Here is a 19,133-nt window from a genome sequence, read left to right as displayed (position 1 = left end):
ACATCCATGTCTCATTAATTATAAATATTAATTACAAAAATAAATACTAATTAAAATTAAATATCACATATGATGACTAATGCTAACATAGGACATCCATAGCTAAGTCTTGTTAAGTATTTATTTTAATATGATTTTTTTAACTTGGGACGTACTGCTAAATTTTCTTTATATTGTACATGTATCTTTAATCCTTCAAACCCTCAAGATAAAGAATATTCTTTTAAAATGTAAATTATACTCACATATAATTACATTTATTTTCAGTGTAATTTAGCAAAATATGTTTAATCATACACTTGTTAAAAACTATAACGGAACACAACACGACCAAAACATGTAAATAAAATTTATTTATCATTAAAGTGAAATTGCAACTTGAAAAAGAACAAACATCTGTAAAAAAACCATAGATCTAATATTAAGTATTTAAATTAACCTATGAAAATATTATCACAGTATTTTGATTATATAATATAATATATGTATTTATCTTCTCAGATTACAATTTGTGCTTTTGTAATACATTTTATATATTTACTTGTGCGATTCGCATTTTGCATAGCACCCATATATACAAAATATGACTGGTATAATTTTGCCAACTGCATAACTTAGGTTTTATGTATAGCTTAGTTTAAACAGTTTAGGCCTATCGGTAAACTTAAATCATCAATTCCTATTATAAAGAGATGAAGTCCTTGCTAGGTTAAGTACTGATGGCGAGAGAAAAGAAGAGACCTGGCCCGTGCCGGCGCACAGCTGTGTACTAGTGTGTTGCCGCGCGGTAATTTCAGGCGCTTCGCCCCACAGCCAACCCTGCGAATTGATTATCATAGCAATGGAACAGTGAAACAATAATGGAATTACGAAACAAGGCGCGGCAACATACTAGTAGTAGCGCCTGCAAATTTCAGATAGGCCAGAATCCAGGTCTCTTCTTTTCTCTCGCGATCAGTATTAGAGTCAGCCCTGGAGAGTTTTACTCTGTGGCTGTATTGTGAAAGTCCCTTTAAAACTCTAGGTTCAATTGTATTCTGAGAACTTGCATTTTATATAGTCCACAGTATAATACAATGTTCACTAAACATAAACAAACTCTCTACAACAAGGTTGTAATCTCCATATTTTGTTGCATCGTTAGTCAGTATTGCAGAAAATGTTATAGTCAGATTGAAGCACAATAATTTTTAACAATATTTTTTACTGTTTGATATTTTTTGTCTATATTAAATGTTTCGATTGAAAATTAACAATGATTTTTATTGTGATTACTTGAAATACTGATTAAATCATATTCATTAAATGACTGATCATCTATACATTAATTGAGGTATAAAAATATACCTTTAGCTTTATATTCATGTGCTTACTGCGGCCCCGGGCATCTCAGGCCTGATTGATGAAAATTGAGCTTCGTTGTCACTTAGTCACTATAAAAATACCCAAATTTTTAAAGTAAATATTAAGTAATAAGTTTTTGTTAGTTTCCTTCATCTCCGGGTTAATAATTAATTATCTATTCTTATATATATATATATATCATTTGTTACTGTTTTGGAAGAACTGAGAATAGAAAAAGGTTTTATCGTATAAACTTAGTAAAAGTATTTACTCATGAAGTTAAAATTTAAAAAATAGTATAATGAGAGTTTGTAATTTTTTAATTGTTAGGTATTAGATATTATTAATTTAAACTTGATCTTAACTACAATCGCTCTTATGTATTTGTTTTTAAAATAATTGTAATTTAATCTAGTGGTTTATATTACATTTTATTAGAAAATAACAAAGTTTCAACATTCAGTACAAATATTCTAGACTGCTATAGTATTATTTACCTCTAATACTAATTTACTTAGAAAAACAGTTATGGGTAGGAAAACAAAAATGTGTAGCACTTAAACGTTTTGTCTCTTTTACAGAATAATATTGTTATTTTCAACAGAGATTTTTATCAATGGGTGTAAGTTTTTAAGATTAACTCTTTAATTTTTTATAAGAAATTTTTTCTAATTGAATTGAACCTACCAAATTATTTCAATTTGCACCACTTAGTTTTATAACAAACAAAACACTGTAAATTTAACACAAAAAAAGACTTCATCTCTTCTTCGCAAACTGTTCAATTCTGTTTGAAGAATGATTAAAGAAGAACTACCGTACTGTATTTAAAACGGTGACAATTCCGTATTTAACAGTTCTACAAGTACATTCACCACAGACGCAACAGTCTTGTCACACAGCCATGATCTAGTCCGAAAGCTTTGGGGTAGTGTAATATCCTAGATCAAACTACAAGCTGATAATTTCAGGTTCTAAGCAGGAAATATTGAACTGGTTAGTTATTCAAATACTGTAACACACCAATGCTCAGAATGTAAAGTTTATGGATACAAAGATAGGTTTCATATAGCACGCTGTACTAGAGTTCCATCGTCTTTGAACAACACAATTGTATCACAATTAAATGTACTAAACATTGTGCTAGAATACTTTCTTAATAAAAAACTTTAACTGAATACCTGCAATAGCCTGATTGCTTACAATAGTCTCCATCCAGTTGGAACATAACATTATAGCATTTATTAGGAACAGTATTTATGTTGTAATCAGTGGCCCATTAGCCTCTTTAGGCCATATGCAATCCTTCCTCCCCATGAAAAATTTCATATGATATAGTGTATCAATACATTTTTATGACGATAGCCAATTATGTTTATGTGCACAAGGAATTTTAAATTGGTTTTTACTGTCTATATTTTTACCTCTTTTGTCAATTATTAAATTCTTTCCTTCTTGGACTGAAATATAACAGCTTTTAATGATAATTTGGAGTATGGTTTTATTTAAAAACAGCAAGCTTTCGGACCTAGTCAGCTTCTTTACCATGGCCTCCAAACGTCTTCATCTTTGGCATCCATGAGCTCCTGTTTGATCCTGACACCTGGGAGCAGTTCGTCCTCACGTTTGACACTGAAGTCCAATGGGGCATCCTGGTGGGGGGTGGGCACCTCCCCCTCTCCCTCCGCACCTGCCTGACCTCGCTCTGACGGGGGCACCTGCACGTAGTGGCTCGGCAGCAAGAAGACCACCTGTCCGTCAGGCAAACGTGATGGAATCACCTGCAAAGGACACCATCAAAGTTATTATTCTGATGGAAAAAATACAAGTCCTCAGTACAAGAAGGACTTTTTCTAAGAAATAACGTTTAATGATGTAATTTAACCTCCTAGAATTGCAATTCCTTTCCATATGGTACTCAGAAATCTGACTGTATGAAATAAGAAGCGTTAAATTAGTGAAATGGTCCTTACACTGCTGCTGTGATCCAAGATTGTACTATCCATAAATTGTAACAAACTAATGGATAAATATGCGGAGAATATGACTGGGAAACTATTACATCGATGTAAGGGAACATTGTGTAGCTAACTTCACAGGTACTTTTCCTATACATTTTGAGTTAGGAAAAATTTGGATTCTACTGTTGGCTATACTGAGTGAGACCAAGCAGTCTTATACTGCTACTGCATTGTAAGGTGTCTGGTGCAGTTAACATGTTACATCACAATGATGTTCCGATCTTGTTACTACATCATAGTTGTGTAGCAGCTGCCCACCCTCTTGCAGTGCAAGCTGAGACTGGTTCTTATCTTATATTACTTTAAATCATGGAGAACAACCAATTTTCTCCTATTAAGAACATAATGACAAGCATAATTATAGTTTTTGGTGTTCAAAAGAGAATGTTCAAACTGTATTTACCTACAATAGAGAATTAGAAGCAGTTAATCAATAATAAATCAAGTCCAGAAAGAACCAGTGGTTTTATTCTATATAAATTAAAAGCATTGTGTATACAACTCAATTAATTGTAGCGAAAAATGTTTTGCTTTATTTATATTTATCACACAGATTTTGTCACGTTTATGACATTTTGATTTATATATGGTATATGGCAGGTGTTAAGGGTTACCATAAAAATTATTCTCTAAAAAAGGGAACAAAGTGTAAGAAATGTTGTAGATCAGTTTGATCATGTTAAATGTTAGAAACACCAAAGTCACAATCTTGGTGTCTGTTCTTTTTTTCCAATTATTTCTATTAATGAATAAAGGAATGATAAATTCAATAGTTATGTGATCGCTTTTGCTGATAAAACACGTTTGCCTGGACAAGATATACATACTTAATACATAGTGAAATATGTAATACTTTAGTAGGTAGTACTAAGGCTTTCATTAGAGCCATGTGGTTTTAAGTAAAAAAAACTAGACATATAATTTTAGTTGTTGTTTTGAATATTTGACAGGAAAGTTGAAGAAAGTAAGGAAAGTTTCGAGAATCGGAGTATATAAATAATGGTTCATTTAAATACAACTAATTAATATTACATGTAAAAATATTGAATGGTTATGACTGTTTACTAATAACAATTATTTTTCATACAAGAAGCAAATTTCAAAGTTAATTTAAGAACTCTACCTATATTAACCTTAAATTATATTTTAAATACCAGTTATATTCTAAAAATGTATTGAAGTTTGTTTATTCTTCCATGATTGGCTTTCGATTATATTATAGAATTTCTTGTGTAAATGTGCCACAGCCTTCAGCTTTTTATTTCATCAAACACAATTCATTTGTGTAATTTTCATTATTGTTACACTGTATATTAATAATGAATTTGTTGAGCAAATTTATTACAGAAGTTCAGCATATAAGATGGATAATTTATATTGTTAATTTGAACATTTTGAAATTTTACCAGTGTAAAACAACTTTAACGTGTGAATGTTGAGTTTGGCTCCATTTCACCTTTCATTGCGATATCTGAATCTGACATCTGAACTCTAGATTCCAGGATTCAAGTCTTTGACAGTATCAAATTTCAGATGCTGCTATAAGTGGAAAGTGAAATGGAGCTAAACTCAATATTCGCATAGAATTAACCCTTCCCACCATTGGGGAATTTTAATATGTTGAAACCTTAAGATAGATTTTAAATTGGCTTTATCCATGAATACACAGAGTACGGTATTGTTTAAAACTCTAAACAAAAAGAGATCTCATTTTAATAACCTGTATTAAAGGGTCACTGTGTTTCTTCAGAGTTGCTTACTGTTTTTGTTAAAAATTATGTAGGTTTTTATTACATTGTGGATTATTTCCTTGCTATGAACTTCATTTATAAGTTTACTGTATTTAAAAAAAATCTCATTTAATCCTCAGCGTCAGCTTTGTCGGCTTCGGAGTACACTGGTTTTGTATTAAAGTACTAAGTACATGATTGGACCTCCCCGGCATGTGTAGCCGTGATCTCTTGGTTAGAGAGCCGAGACTATAACCATTAGTCTACAGAGGAGGACATTACTTTATTTGTTATGTAAAGCAAGACACACTAAACATTTATGTTTTCAGCCCAATATTTTATACTTACTTATGTTAATTTTGGTAATTATTAAAGAATTTCATATGTCCCGGATATTTGTATATAGTTTATTTAACATAAAAACAAAAATGTTGTTAACGTATATTTTTATTTTTTATTTGACACAAAATGTGTCCCTGCATTTTGTTAGATGTCAATTTATTTTTCAAATGTCAACATTTGTCAGCGAATGGTGTGACAAATTTATTTCCCTATCAATAACTTTTGTTTACAAATAACAATTTAAGTTCAAGAAACATGATTTTTTACAATAATAAAATTTGTGTTTGAGCACAATAAATGTATGCGATAAGTTCTATATTCTTTAATAATATAATCTTCTTTATTATTTAAATTTTTAACTATATATAGTTTTAGCTATAAGGGTATATTTACTACTCTGTGGCTTTATTAAATAACAATAACAAACATTTTATTGATGTTTAACAACATTAAATTTTGTTATCAATGTCAACTGAATACAACATTTGTTTACTAAACATGTTTACTACTAATATTTTGCCATTAAAAATAAATTTAATTTAATTTAAATGAATATAACCTAGAAGATATCCAAATAATTGAAAGTAAAATCATTTAACATTTTTTAAATGTTAATCTTAAATTTTAAATTTAGTTACTTATATAATGTTATGTTACATGTTTAAATATTGTGTTGTTTGAAGATAATGAGCCAGTATATTGTAGACTACTATATATACAATTTTTGATGCAATAACAAACCAAACACAACATTGAAAGGAATTTTTGGCTGACCTGCACTACAGAAAGGTTAGGTTGACTGGAAGAGGCAGGGCTGGATGAGGCTGTGCTAGGGTCAGCAGACTTGCTGGATGTGACAGCTGTTTTCTTGTCAGGTTTGCGGTTACGAGAGGTCAAGGAAGGCTTCCGTCTTGCCTTGTTGTGGCTGTTGTTGTTTTCATCTCCCGGGGAGATGGTGCTGCTGTCTGGCTTTGTCATCTCGTCACTCTCCAGAGGTTCAGTCTACATCAGTCCACAATTAGCGTTCATGTTCATACAACTCATGAAAAGAGATTAATTTGGTTAATTTGCAAAGTGATCTCAACACGTTAAAAAACTTGATGTGATTTTGTCCTACTAATCGTATTACATTTTTCACTATCAAATGTCAATTTAAAATGTTATGTCTTGGAAACCGCACCTGCGATCTGCTCATCTTTCACTTTTTTGGAGAAAAAGAATATATATCTTTAGGTCCTGCTTGTTTTAATTTAAAAAGTGTGCGATTTGATTCTATGCACATTTGCTGTTGCGCTTTGTTAGTGCGAAAAATTAAACGAGTTTATTTATAATTTAGCTTAGGATGATCTCTTATTATCTGATTTATAAGAGTTTAGCAGTTTAGCATTGACATCACTACGGAATTCTTAATGTAGAATACATGTATTATATAGTATAGCTCAAATTTAACATGTTCACTTTTGGAAAGATTCATTCAATTAAGAAAATGAAGGCCCATATGATTAATACCATTAGCACATACACAAGTAAATACTACTGATAAAACAATATTGGTGGTTTGAACAAAACATCTTTTAAACTCAGTCAGAAAATATAAGTATATGTTGTAACTAATATAAATGCTACAATAATACCTTAGTTCTACCACTGATATTTTTACCTGCTGCTTCCTAACCTTTTTTCTTTCCTTCAACTAAGAAACGGTTTAGATTGCTGGTTTAAAAATATTTCAATGCTTTCAATAACTGATTATACCTAAATATTGACAATAGAATTTTTAATCTGAAGTTTAAAACATTTCTTGGAATTCATTTTGGACACATTTTTATGCAGTCTCACCTGTATCTTAGGTCCGCCCATGAGCATGTCCTCCAACCGGTCGAGCCTTTGGTCTGTCTCGGGGTCAAGGCCACGTGCGGACGCCAAGCTAAAGTCCAGGTCGATCTCGCTGACGCAGCTGTCCATGTGTCGCAGCAGTCGCTGTTTAATAGCTGGGTCTATCAGCTGTTGTGAAGTGCCCAGGGGAGCTGTGGGGCCTAACTGCAGCTCTGGTGAGTCAAGAAACCTTGAGACCTTTGGAAAAAAAAGAAACTCTAAGGGATTCCTATTACAGGACAAGGCAGGATAGATTTGACCCTCTCTTTCTGCATAAACTCAAAATTGGTAAAATGTTTTTATTGAAAAATTGTTACTATTGCCTACAGTTATTCATTTCTAATCAAAAATAGTAGAGAATTAGAGCTTTTGTTGATTCTAACAAAAAATCTGTAACCTAACAGATAATATAATGATAGTCAACTTGTTATTTCATATATTATTTTTTAACTGTTCATTATGCTATAATACTTCTAATTGCATTTTGATGTCATTCTAGGTTTAACTTATATTATACAATATACAATGTTGTGTAACAGACTTCACTGAGGTTGCATGCAAACTCTCAAGTTTATAGCTAATTTTATTCCTATATTTGGGCTACATATTATTATGTAATATGATTCTACTTAGTTTTTTCTGTGATTTTCTTGTTGCCATAATGGTTACCCATAAGACTAATGTATAAATGATCACCAATTCCCAATCAAAGTCAACTGAGTGACATGCAGCAGCACTAAATTCTGTGTTTCCTATATAGAAGTTAAGCTTCATGCAAAATTTCAAGTCTATGGGTCACTTCATTCTTGAGATATCATGAGAACTGAGACAAAAATGATATTTGTCCAGCACCTAAAGTCCAACACCTAAGACTTCGCTAACGCTCAACCAATAAATTACGAGTATAAGGTGTTGGGTTTTCTGTCATTCCACTATTAATAAATGATTGAATGAGCCAACACCTTACACCTACTCTGTGTAGAAGTTTATTTGCAAAAATTGCAAATTGTTGAATTCGTAATTTCTGTATCTTATGCATGAAAAAGAGATAGCTATCGTCTCACCTCCCTGGCGCACTCCTGGAATCCTGCCTTGTACTTGTCTAGAGTGGCAGAGCTCAATGTCTTCTGCCTCTGGAGATGTCTTACTGTCAACTCAAGGATATCAGCTTTCTCTAGTTTGGAGTGTTTTGTGTTCTGTAACAACATTTAGGATTCTTTAATCCACATATAAATTCCAGCTCAAGTCAACACAAAGTTATGTGTAGATTTTAGGTTAGCAACTATCTTGAACATAAATTTTGCTTTCGTGACACAATGGTAACAGCTTTACTTAGTGTTAATTAGACAAGATCTTTTGTATGATAATGATAAAAATGCTGTTAACCTGATGTGGTCTGTAAAAGAGGTTACGATCCATATATTATTCATGGACACATAGTGAGTGGGCTTCTGTATTGTGTGGTTTACATACCACTAAGGTGACATAGAATCGAGATGACCAGTTGTAGCTAACTTGCTCTATCTAAAAAGTAAAAGTAGGTACAATACTAACAGAGATAACATAGTCTCCTTATATGTATTCACTCATCATGTACTTTGGTCATCTCAAATGAAAGATCATGAAGTTCTTAACATGTTTTGGTCTTACTCAGTTGCTTCTTAGGGAAATCACCATTAGGGGCTCTTATGGGACCAGCTCAGTAACTTGTTTCTCATAGTATTTTCACTAGAGCAACATCAATAAGTAAGAGGTTAGGTTATTTCTTGAACAACATATTATTATAAAGTGTTTAACAAATGAATATATTAATTTTGTAGAAAGTTTCGACTCAGTTGAAAGTATTGTAGAAATGACACCCTGACTCAGGCTTAAATATTGGATTGGCCAGCAAGTTTAAGTGTGGATGAGAAAGTGAAGAACATGTAATCTATGTTTGATGTCCTAGGTCAAATTTTACATAAGAACATTAGTGGTTATCAGTTACTATTGATGGAGCTGCTAAAGAGATGGCTCTTAGGCATGGGAATGCCCATAAAAAACAACAAAGAGGTTCCTACAGAAAGAAACACATGTTGTAGCTGTCAAAGGTTTTATTGTTTCCAGTACAATGCCTTGAACATGTGACACTTTTACTTAAGTTCTTGGAAGAAATAGTGTGAGAGAGACGATTTGTAGGTAGTGTAGATGTTAAGGAACACATGTGCAATTGGTTGACGACATGACTTCAAAGATAGGAACTTAAAAGTTTCAAATAAAGGAAAGGGTTTGTACAGCATTGTAAAAGTTACAGATGTTTTTTATGTTCTTGAGTAATATGTTTATAATATGTCTGATTTATATTTGACTAATTCTTGTATATGAATTTTTCTAGGTGGAACAAGATGTCCACTACAATTACTGGGAAAAGTTGGGTTACTAGGAATTGGATAAATTACAAGTGCTCAGTATTGTGGATAGCATTGTACTTTCTATCGGTCCTTTCCTCAACTGTTATCATCCCTTTTCTCATTTATTTCTCTTCATACTGCTGGCAATTTAATGAAAAATCTTCAGAAACATAAGCCAATAAATATTAAAAAATTTGTATAGAGAGTTATTTGAGGTACGATTACTTTAAATTCAACTCCTTAATGTGAGTGTAGTGAACAAAGTCAAAGACTTACCTCCATTTTAGCTGAGTCAAGAATGAGAGCTTTCAAGACAGCCAGAGACTGGTTGATGCGAGCTCGACGCCGCTTCTCCATCAGAGGTTTGTTGGCCTGCAACCATTGGCTCAGTCAGAGGTGAATGGATATAAACAATATATTCTTTTATAAGCTATCTAAATATAACAGTTAAGAACTCCGAACCAAAACAAATAGAATCTTTTGAGTAAACTCGAACTTAATTAGTGCAATACAAAAATTTAGTTTTGGTACAGTTTTTATCTTTTATTACATCTTACCTTAAACTTTTTTCTTTTCCTCACAATCTCAAACATAGGTATTGGTTTTAAATTGAATTAGATTATTACTTAGCAATAATAAACTTTTATAGTCCCACAGTATTTGCCCCATGATTTAGCTTTAGAATAAATTTTGATATTATAAAAAATTGAATAAAGTTACTCTTGAATAAAAATATTTAGATAACCGAGTTTAAAGTTAACAAAATAACCAGTAGAGCTGTAATTACAGGAACTACATTAAATGTTGCCCGTTTATTGTCTGCGTTTAGGCATATAAAGCAAATAATGTACAAACAATAACTTCCAGTTTTATGTCAACAACAACAGAAAAGGGTATCAGTTTTTGGCGCTTTTCAACCAAACTACAACTTTAGAAATTCTTAATTCTAAAACTTGTGATTTGATTACAGCCAGCAGATAACAAATAACCTATACTGTTTTTGAGTACCGTAATTTTAGGACGGTTTTGCCTCAGCAGTCTGACGGTTTTTACTATTAAACGAGCATACACTGACTGCTGTAAATTAACAAATTTTACATTAAATTAACAGATTTCATATTAGCAGTGTTCAAATTAAAGATTCTAAATAGAGGTTTTCAAAATTACACCACCAAGATAATGACTTTAAGAACTCTGAAACGAGATCAATTCCGAATCTTTTTACCAACTCAGTCAAGAAAAAAAGTTAAGATGGTAATTTAATAACAACATACCAATACACTTGTAACTATCTATACTCCTGCACACTTAACTTTAAAAACAAAAGTAATTATACCAACGAATACCGATTTCCTCTAACTGTTGTTCAATGTACAAAATATAAAATGTACATTTATAGATCATGAAAAGAGAACTATCTCACATTTTGAAATTAAAAACAGAGTTGTAGTCGGCCAGTGGCGTAGCGACAGAGGAGCGAGTGGAGCGACCGCTCCAGGGCGGGGGCGACGGGCAGGCGCAGGGCCTAGTAACATGTTACTAGGCCCTGGGCGGGCGGACGATAATATGGCGTGAAGCAGCCCCTTCCACGCGCATCACGCCCGCGCAGTGTCTTTGTGTCAGTCAGTCTGTCATTGACCTTGGCTGAGACAAAAGGCGTCCGTACAGACCCACCGAGTGATTGACTTACTTCAATTTACCTTTGCATAGTGATTGCAGATTTAGCGTTAGTGCAAAGTATTGATTATATTATTTATTTTGTTGTGATGTGATTTGTGTGGTGTTGATTTATTACCTTTGGTATATAATATCAAAAAAACTAATTGGTGCTGAGTATCGGAAACGAAGGTTAGAGAAAAGTCACGCAGAAAATCTTGAACTTAAGAAGGTAAAGAAGTTATCTACCTACTTTTCGAGGGACACTTCAGTAGTTGCAGTTTCTCAAGAACCCACTTGTAGCTCACAAGTACCCACAAGCGATGAGGACTTGGAGCAAACAACTATAGGCTTACCTGAAGATGCAGAAGACCACTGCCTTCTTCAGGAATCTTTTTCTAAGGTAGGCCTAGTTAAAACTGAAGGTACCGATTGCGAGTTGAACCTTAAAGAAAATGTAACAGCTGTTATAAGTTCTTCTGATAAGGGTAATTTTGAAAACACTCTTACAGCCGAACAAAAACGGCAAATAATAAAATTAGGCCCTCATCAGCCTAAAGGGCCATTTCCAAAAGAATCAGAAGGGAGAAATAAAAATAGGGGATTTGACGAGAAATGGTATTTTCAAAAGAATAAAGAAACCAATTGAGAATAAAACGTAATTAGTTATGCTATTCAAACATCCTCAATGTTTTCTATTGTCAGCCATACTGGCTTTTCAATATGGCATATACTGATGTGGGATTTTCGAAAGGTACGTCTGATTGGGCACATTTACGTCGAAACATAAAAGACCATGAAGAAGATTCGCAAAGTCATGCAATTGCGTGTGAAATATACTATCGCTGGCAGTTAGGCCTAACAGTTGATAGTGAGAATCTGGAGGAGATTAAAAAAACCACTGATTACTGGAGACAAGTTTTAAGGCGAGTGGTGGACGTCATTATTACGTTAGCTACAAACGACTTACCACTGAGAGAGCACAGATTGTGTAATGACGATGAAGATGCAACTAAATCGAAAGGAAATTTCCTTGAGATAATACATATGCTAGCAAGATATGACCAGGTCCTTGCAGATTTAATTAAGTTACCAAAACGTGGTGTTAACTACCTTAGTCCTCAGATTCAAAATGAGCTGATCAACCTCATTTCCAAAGAGATAAAAAAAGAAATCAAGGAAGAAATGAAAAAAGCCCCTATGTGTCTATTATTTTTGATACAACTCAAGATATAGCGAAAACCGACCAGCTGAATACAGTGTTTCGTTATATAAAGATAAAAACTGACGAAGGTGACAGGCCAGTACAACTAGTCATAGAAGAAGCGTTCGGGGGCTTTTTGGAAGTGGAAAGCCAGAAATCAGAATACTTATCAAATGTTGTTTTCAATATCATAGAAAAGTATTCAGATATATCTAAAGTTCGAGGGCAAGGCTACGATGGAGCCGCTAATATGAGTGGTATATATTCAGACCTTCAAGCAAGAATAAAACAAAAAAATCCTGCAGCTAAGTATATTCACTGTTGTGCTCATGCCCTTAACTTGGTAATCAACGATTCAGTATCAAACATTCCTGATATCAGAACCTTTTTTGATAATGTTCAAAGTCTTTATGTATTTTTTAAAACTATATCAAGATGGGCACTGTTGACTAAGTCGGCTATGTTACAAAAAACCTTAAAGAAAGTGTGTCCAACAAGGTGGACTTCAAGAAATCAAGCCGTCGACGCTCTTCGATGTGGTTATTTTGACATAATGAAAGTACTGACTTTCCTTACGTTAGAAGGTAAAGACCAAGAAGAAGTAAACCAAGCTAAATCACTTTTGAAATATTTTGAGCAGTTTCCTACAGTAATATTGATAGTTTATTGAAAGTGTGTTGCTTGAAACTATGGACATAATTTCTAAAAAACTTCAAAGTACCGAAGAAGACTTGGAACACGCAACAAAAATGCTCTTAAATCTCAAAACAAAAATTAACAAACTTAGGAATGAGTGGCAAACAGTTAAAGCAGATGCAACTAAGATTTGTTTGCAATGGAAAGTTGTACCACATTTCATTGACTCAAGAACAAAAAAGAAGACAAGAATGTTTGACGAAGTGCAAGTTGATGACCCTATTAAAGACAATGAGAAACGTTTGAGGTGTTCAACCGTAGCCTTGACATAATCACAACACAGCTGACAGAGCATTTTGAGGTTGTTACTCACATTACTAGTAGTTTCCAATGTCTGAAGCCTTCTTTTTTAGTTGGAGCAAGTGGTGAAGAAATCTTAGAATCAAGCAAAATTTTGATATTAAACTACCAAGATGACATCTCTCTTAACTTAGGTCCACAGATTGTAAGGCTAAAAACTTGTTTTTTAAGTCACGTGGAAAAACTCAAAAGTATAAGGGATCTTGCAGATACTTTAATAGTGCGTGCTCAAGTTGGTTCCAGCTTTCCAGATGTTGTGAATGCTTGTTTGATGTTTTTGACACTACCTGTTACAACTGAAAGTGCAGAGAGATCATTTTTAAAACTTAAACTGATAAAGAACTATCTTTGCAGCACCATGTCCCAAGAACGTCTGAGTGCCTTAGCAACTATATCTATAGAGCGCAGCAGAGCCAGGCACATAAACTTGGACGACACAATAACACAGTTTGCTAGCATGAAGTCACGAAAGAAGATTAGTTAAGATAGTAATATGCGAGTTGGTTTTGTAACTACTTAACTACTATGTTCACGTTTTAGATAATGTACTCAAATTTAAACTAGGGTTTTCAATACATATTTATTAAATATATTGAAATTTGTACTTTCATTCCAAACTCTATGGCATTGAATTGAGATTTAAATACATATTGCTATACACGTAAACTAGGTCTCTTACAAGGAACAAAACTTTATAAAGAATAGTAGACTGTAAGTTATTATAAAAAAATGATGTTTGGTCAAAGACGCCTTACATTGCTGATGAAATGATGGCCAAGAAACGTTTGTTACGGTAGTGAGGTGAACTGTCGGCACTGATTGATCATGTAGGTAAAAAAGTTGGGGAAGGGGCGCCAGGGACTGAGTCGCTCCATGGCGCCAAAATCCTCACTACGCGACTGTAGTCGGCCACTGCTCAACAATTTGTTAATATCCCTAAATTTAAGATATACAATCAATTTCATTTTCAAACATTTTTAAAAATTGTAAAGTTGAAAGTTATTCATTTTAACATCAATCATTCTGGATTGGTTGCGTTATAGGGTTTGGACAGTAAGTGCCTTGAGTTGATCCATTGAGGATAGAATATTCAATGAGCTGATCATTCATGTAAAAAACAATAATGGCGTAATAATGTTATTTTTTTCTATTTACTGCAAGATCGCGCGGCGCCTCCACTATCAAACGCGCAAAGAGTAAACCGTCTGACAAACGGTTTGCGTGTTCGACTAGCAGGCGCATATTCAACTGATTCCCATTATAAATTAAACGTACTTTATTGTTGTTTAAACTATTTAACGTTCAAGCTCAATAAAATAAACATTTCGAATCGATATGACCTTCACATTAACGAGCTTGTATACTTAAACATTTGATAACTACTTTTATACTTATATATTTTAACTACTTCTATTCTTACATAACAGTCTAAAGTCATGTAATTACGAGGTTACTTAATAATAAACAACTTGTTACAATAATACTTATATTTAAACCTTAACACACACATTACTAAATTTTGTATTTAATCAAATTACAAGTTTTAAGATGAATTTCCCAAGTTGAAGCTTGGTGAAAAACACTAAAAACCTGTATGTGGCCTACTTGTTGTTACTGACAAAAGAATTCTGTAGTTGTGGCCTTTAAATTTTCAACTCTTGGGAACCGTATCCATAATTCTATTCAAAGAGTGGGTGACGGGCCTCCTCTCTTATTACGTGTTCTTTGGGTTGGTAGAAGTATCACAATTTTAAATTAAAGTACAGCCAATAGAAATCCACATATACAGTAATTGTCTATTACACAAAACTAAATAGAAATCTAATCAGCGAACGTATCGCCTCAATTCGACATGTGGATGATATGTTCCATAATACTTTCCATTACACTATAAAAACACATGTCTATGTATTGTGTTCTGTTTGGGACCAGTTTTACATGTATGACACACACAAACGCGCGTGTGGTTGCATGGGCGCGCATGCGTGTAATGAATGTTTTATATATATATATATATATATATATATATATATATATATATCATCGTTCTAAGCTCCAATTTTAAACCCAATCAGTGTCACACTTACACTCAAAAGTGTCTTGTGTGTATGTCTGTTTTTTCTTCTGAGGTGTTCAAATGCAGTGGTAACCGTACCTTGTGATATACCAGCATAGGCTACTACCATAACGTAACTTAAAACTTGAAATAAAAATAGCTTAAAGTTAAATATTATTTAGGACAAAATTGTACGTTACCTGGTTGGATAGGTGTTTACAATTTTCTGACGTTATCGAGATTATTTAGATATGAGCTTCACATTAACTTGCTAATAAAATTTCTATGATTATTATTATTTATTTATATTTTATTCATGTATATGGTGTACACAAAAATGTAATGATCTATTATGTGAAATAAAATACAAGTTTAACACGTTCGCTACCGAGCGGCGCATATATGCGCCGGCCGGGTTATTACGAGAGACCGACGTCAGAAATACGATCTTTACACACAGACCAAGTTAATATTGGTGTGCCCTTCATCACAGACCGATGGTAAGATTTTTGTTTAAATAGGTTATTATACTTTGTAATAACCCTAATTATATATATATTTGATGTATATTTCTGTTTTTTTTGCGGTTTTTTAGCATTATTTTATTACGGCGCATATATGAGCCGGTCGGTCCTATAGCATCAAAATGGTATCATAGACCGAGTGTCCCAAATATGAGCCACTATTTATTTGTTGAAATACTTTAGATTCAAGGATAATTTTTAACAAAAAACCACACCTATTCCATGAACAAGTTTATTTTACATATTTTATAAGACATATAAATCAAACTTTTACATTACAAAGATTACAAATAAATTCAAACAAAAGTGTACTTGAGATAAATTGGATGTTTGGGCCTACTTCTCATGCCATAGATTGAAACAAGTTGGCATGCAAAGGCCAAATGGTTTGTCTTTAGAGTCCTTGCAAATAGAGCAGGGCATAAAAGGTTTGCTTCCTTGTATTGTGTGCTTCTCGGCAGACATGGCACCTCAGTCGCTTTTCCAGCTTGACAGGAGCATGAGTCGTCTGTGAAGAGCGGATGGGGCGAGGTTTCCGTGGAATGGGTTCTACATGAATGTATTGTTTTATAATAATGTCTCTGAAATTCAGATAGGTTTGTCTTCGTTGTCAATTTGGAAAAAATAAATGTGCTGTTCCACAGTGAATACATCTAGCAGGTGGAAAAATATTTTATGTACCACCGAAGAGACTTTCTAGGAGTGGAATAATAAGAGATCATTTGATCACTGCGATCAATCCCACTCATACCCTTGTTGTAGCGAACAACCATGCTGGGCTTTTGGATCACTTCTCCCCTTTTTGTTCTTGTTTCCTCCATCTCGGGGCCATTTGAAGTTGAAATAGTCAAAACATTTCTTTTATATCTCGCCATTTCATGACGGTAACGTCACCTCTTTGACGGCTCACACACTCCCCCCTTTTTCAGTTTTTGTTTGCACCACAACTTGCGGAATTCCCAACTCTATTTGACTGTAGAGTACCACACATGTAGTCTGGTTGGTCATGAGGTACTCGGCCAGGTCCCACGCTGTTGTAGAAATTGTCGAGAAAGATTATGTGGCCTTTGCCGAGGTAGTTCTGCATTAACTTTCTCACAACTTCAAAGGCGTGGCCCTTTTCTTTGTCAATAAGTGTCCCCTTTCCTAAGTAAGATGATGATATTTAAAATGAATCCATCAGATGTTGTCAGTTCGTACAGTTTTATACCGTACTTGTGTGATTTGTTTTTTATATACTGCCGAAACGACAGTCGGCCTCTGAAGAGGACCATAGCCTCATCTAGAGAAAGTGACTTCCCAGGGCTGTAAACCCTAACAGAGTTTGCTAAGATATCATTGAGGACATTCTCAATTTTATGCATCCTATTGTCTGTGGACGTCTATGTTTGGATCATAAAAACACAAACATCTTAAAATACATTCAAAACGATTGCGGGACATGGTCCGGCCAAAAGATAGGATGCTCATATAAGCCGTCCTTGGACCAATAGTGTTTTATAGATGGAAGGTTTACATTACCCATCAACATACACAAACCTAAAAATTTTTTCAATTCTTCAACAGAAAACATTTTCCCCAAAGTTTGAGATGAGCATGTTTGGAAAGAGGTGTCCCTCGCATGATTCCAGCTCTGGTGTTTTGTCCATGTGACAATTTTTTCTAACAGGGCGGTGTCAAAAATATTGCCAAACACTTCAACTGGATCAGTTGTTGTATATTCAACTTTTTCTTCACCCACAAAATCATGAATTAGTGGGACTTTGTTCGTGTCAGTCCAACAACCATTAATACTGATATGATCATTGTGGACTTCATTGGCAACGAACTGTACATTAACATCATCGGTAAAATTATTTTGATTCTGCACATATTCATGTGCCTCTACTTCAGTAACAACTTCATTGCGGTCTACTTCACTACTAGAATCATCACTACTGTTAGAGGTTGGAATGTACTCACTGTTACCATCTGATGAAAATAAAGAACTTATTTTCAGTGTCACTGGTCACTATCAATTAACTCACGGTCAATCTCACTGTTGGTACACACACGCCTTCGTTTTCTATTTGGCTCCATGTTCATAAAAAATCAGATAGAAGCTTATACAGTACGTAAACTTACTCACAGAACGTAACCTCATTCACTGAACATAACCTCAAACTTAGTGAACCACGTGCTCTGCTGCAGTGGCGCGGCCGGACGAGCATTTCACAAACTAATACTGTTGAGACCAGTGAAATATATACCGTAAATACAGGTCATTGACTTTGACTTATCCAAGAGACCAACCGTCCCATATTTGCGCCAGACACCCCCAGAGAGACCGATACGAAAATATTAAACCGTTAAAATAGACCAGTGATTTGTCAGGATATTATTAGTAACAATAGAACACTGTCCCAAATATGCGCCGTCGGTCTGTATCAGCGGGCCCGAGCGGCTCATATGTGGGACGCTGGTCCAGGAGTAAAAAACCGTACGGCGCATATATGGGACAGCTGGTCTATATATATGTTTTTTATTTAACATATCGGTAGCGAACGTGTTAAAGAATACGAACTTCAAGACAATATTATTTAAAATACCACGCCATTTCCTTACTGTACTACAGTTGTTTTCATACAGTTATGCAAACATTTAGTTATTCAAATATGTTGTAAACCCAATTAAACTCATCATTGCATAACTTCCGACACATCGGAAATTTTATTTCCATTGGTACGGTATATCAACTATAAATAAAAGTTTTAATAAACATTTAGTTTATATATATATATATATATATATATATATATATATATATATATATATATATATATATATATATAACTCTTAGATATTTTTATAGAATGTTTACTATAGTTATATAATTTTGGTACCATAAATTTAATTTACCGACAAGTGTAACAGTAATGAGTGAAATAAAAGATTTTAAAATAGTACGGCCAGCAAACTAAAAGGGTTATACTTTTATTTTTTCATTTGCACTTAC

At 33.7% G+C, this 19,133-nt stretch overlaps 1 protein-coding gene across 1 annotated transcript in view; it reads right to left on the bottom strand.

The window, feature by feature from the left end:
* Window positions 1-833: 833 nt before the first annotated feature.
* LOC124359428 (protein hairy-like) overlaps window positions 834-19,133 on the bottom strand; it is a 35,117-nt gene continuing 16,817 nt past the window's right edge. The window contains exons 3-7 of the mRNA XM_046812164.1: window positions 9,979-10,074; window positions 8,377-8,508; window positions 7,277-7,510; window positions 6,212-6,439; window positions 834-3,125 (exon numbers count right to left, since the gene is read on the bottom strand). Of these exons, the coding sequence (XP_046668120.1) occupies window positions 2,886-3,125; window positions 6,212-6,439; window positions 7,277-7,510; window positions 8,377-8,508; window positions 9,979-10,074 (930 nt within the window). The 3' untranslated portion in view covers window positions 834-2,885. The remainder of the gene's footprint in view (window positions 3,126-6,211; window positions 6,440-7,276; window positions 7,511-8,376; window positions 8,509-9,978; window positions 10,075-19,133) is intronic.

The sequence above is a fragment of the Homalodisca vitripennis genome, chromosome 4 (genome assembly GCF_021130785.1).
Source record: "Homalodisca vitripennis isolate AUS2020 chromosome 4, UT_GWSS_2.1, whole genome shotgun sequence".
Taxonomy (NCBI): Eukaryota; Metazoa; Arthropoda; class Insecta; order Hemiptera; family Cicadellidae; genus Homalodisca; species Homalodisca vitripennis.
The sequence above is the reverse complement of the archived record's forward strand: the minus strand, read 5'-3'. Positions and strand labels throughout refer to the sequence as shown.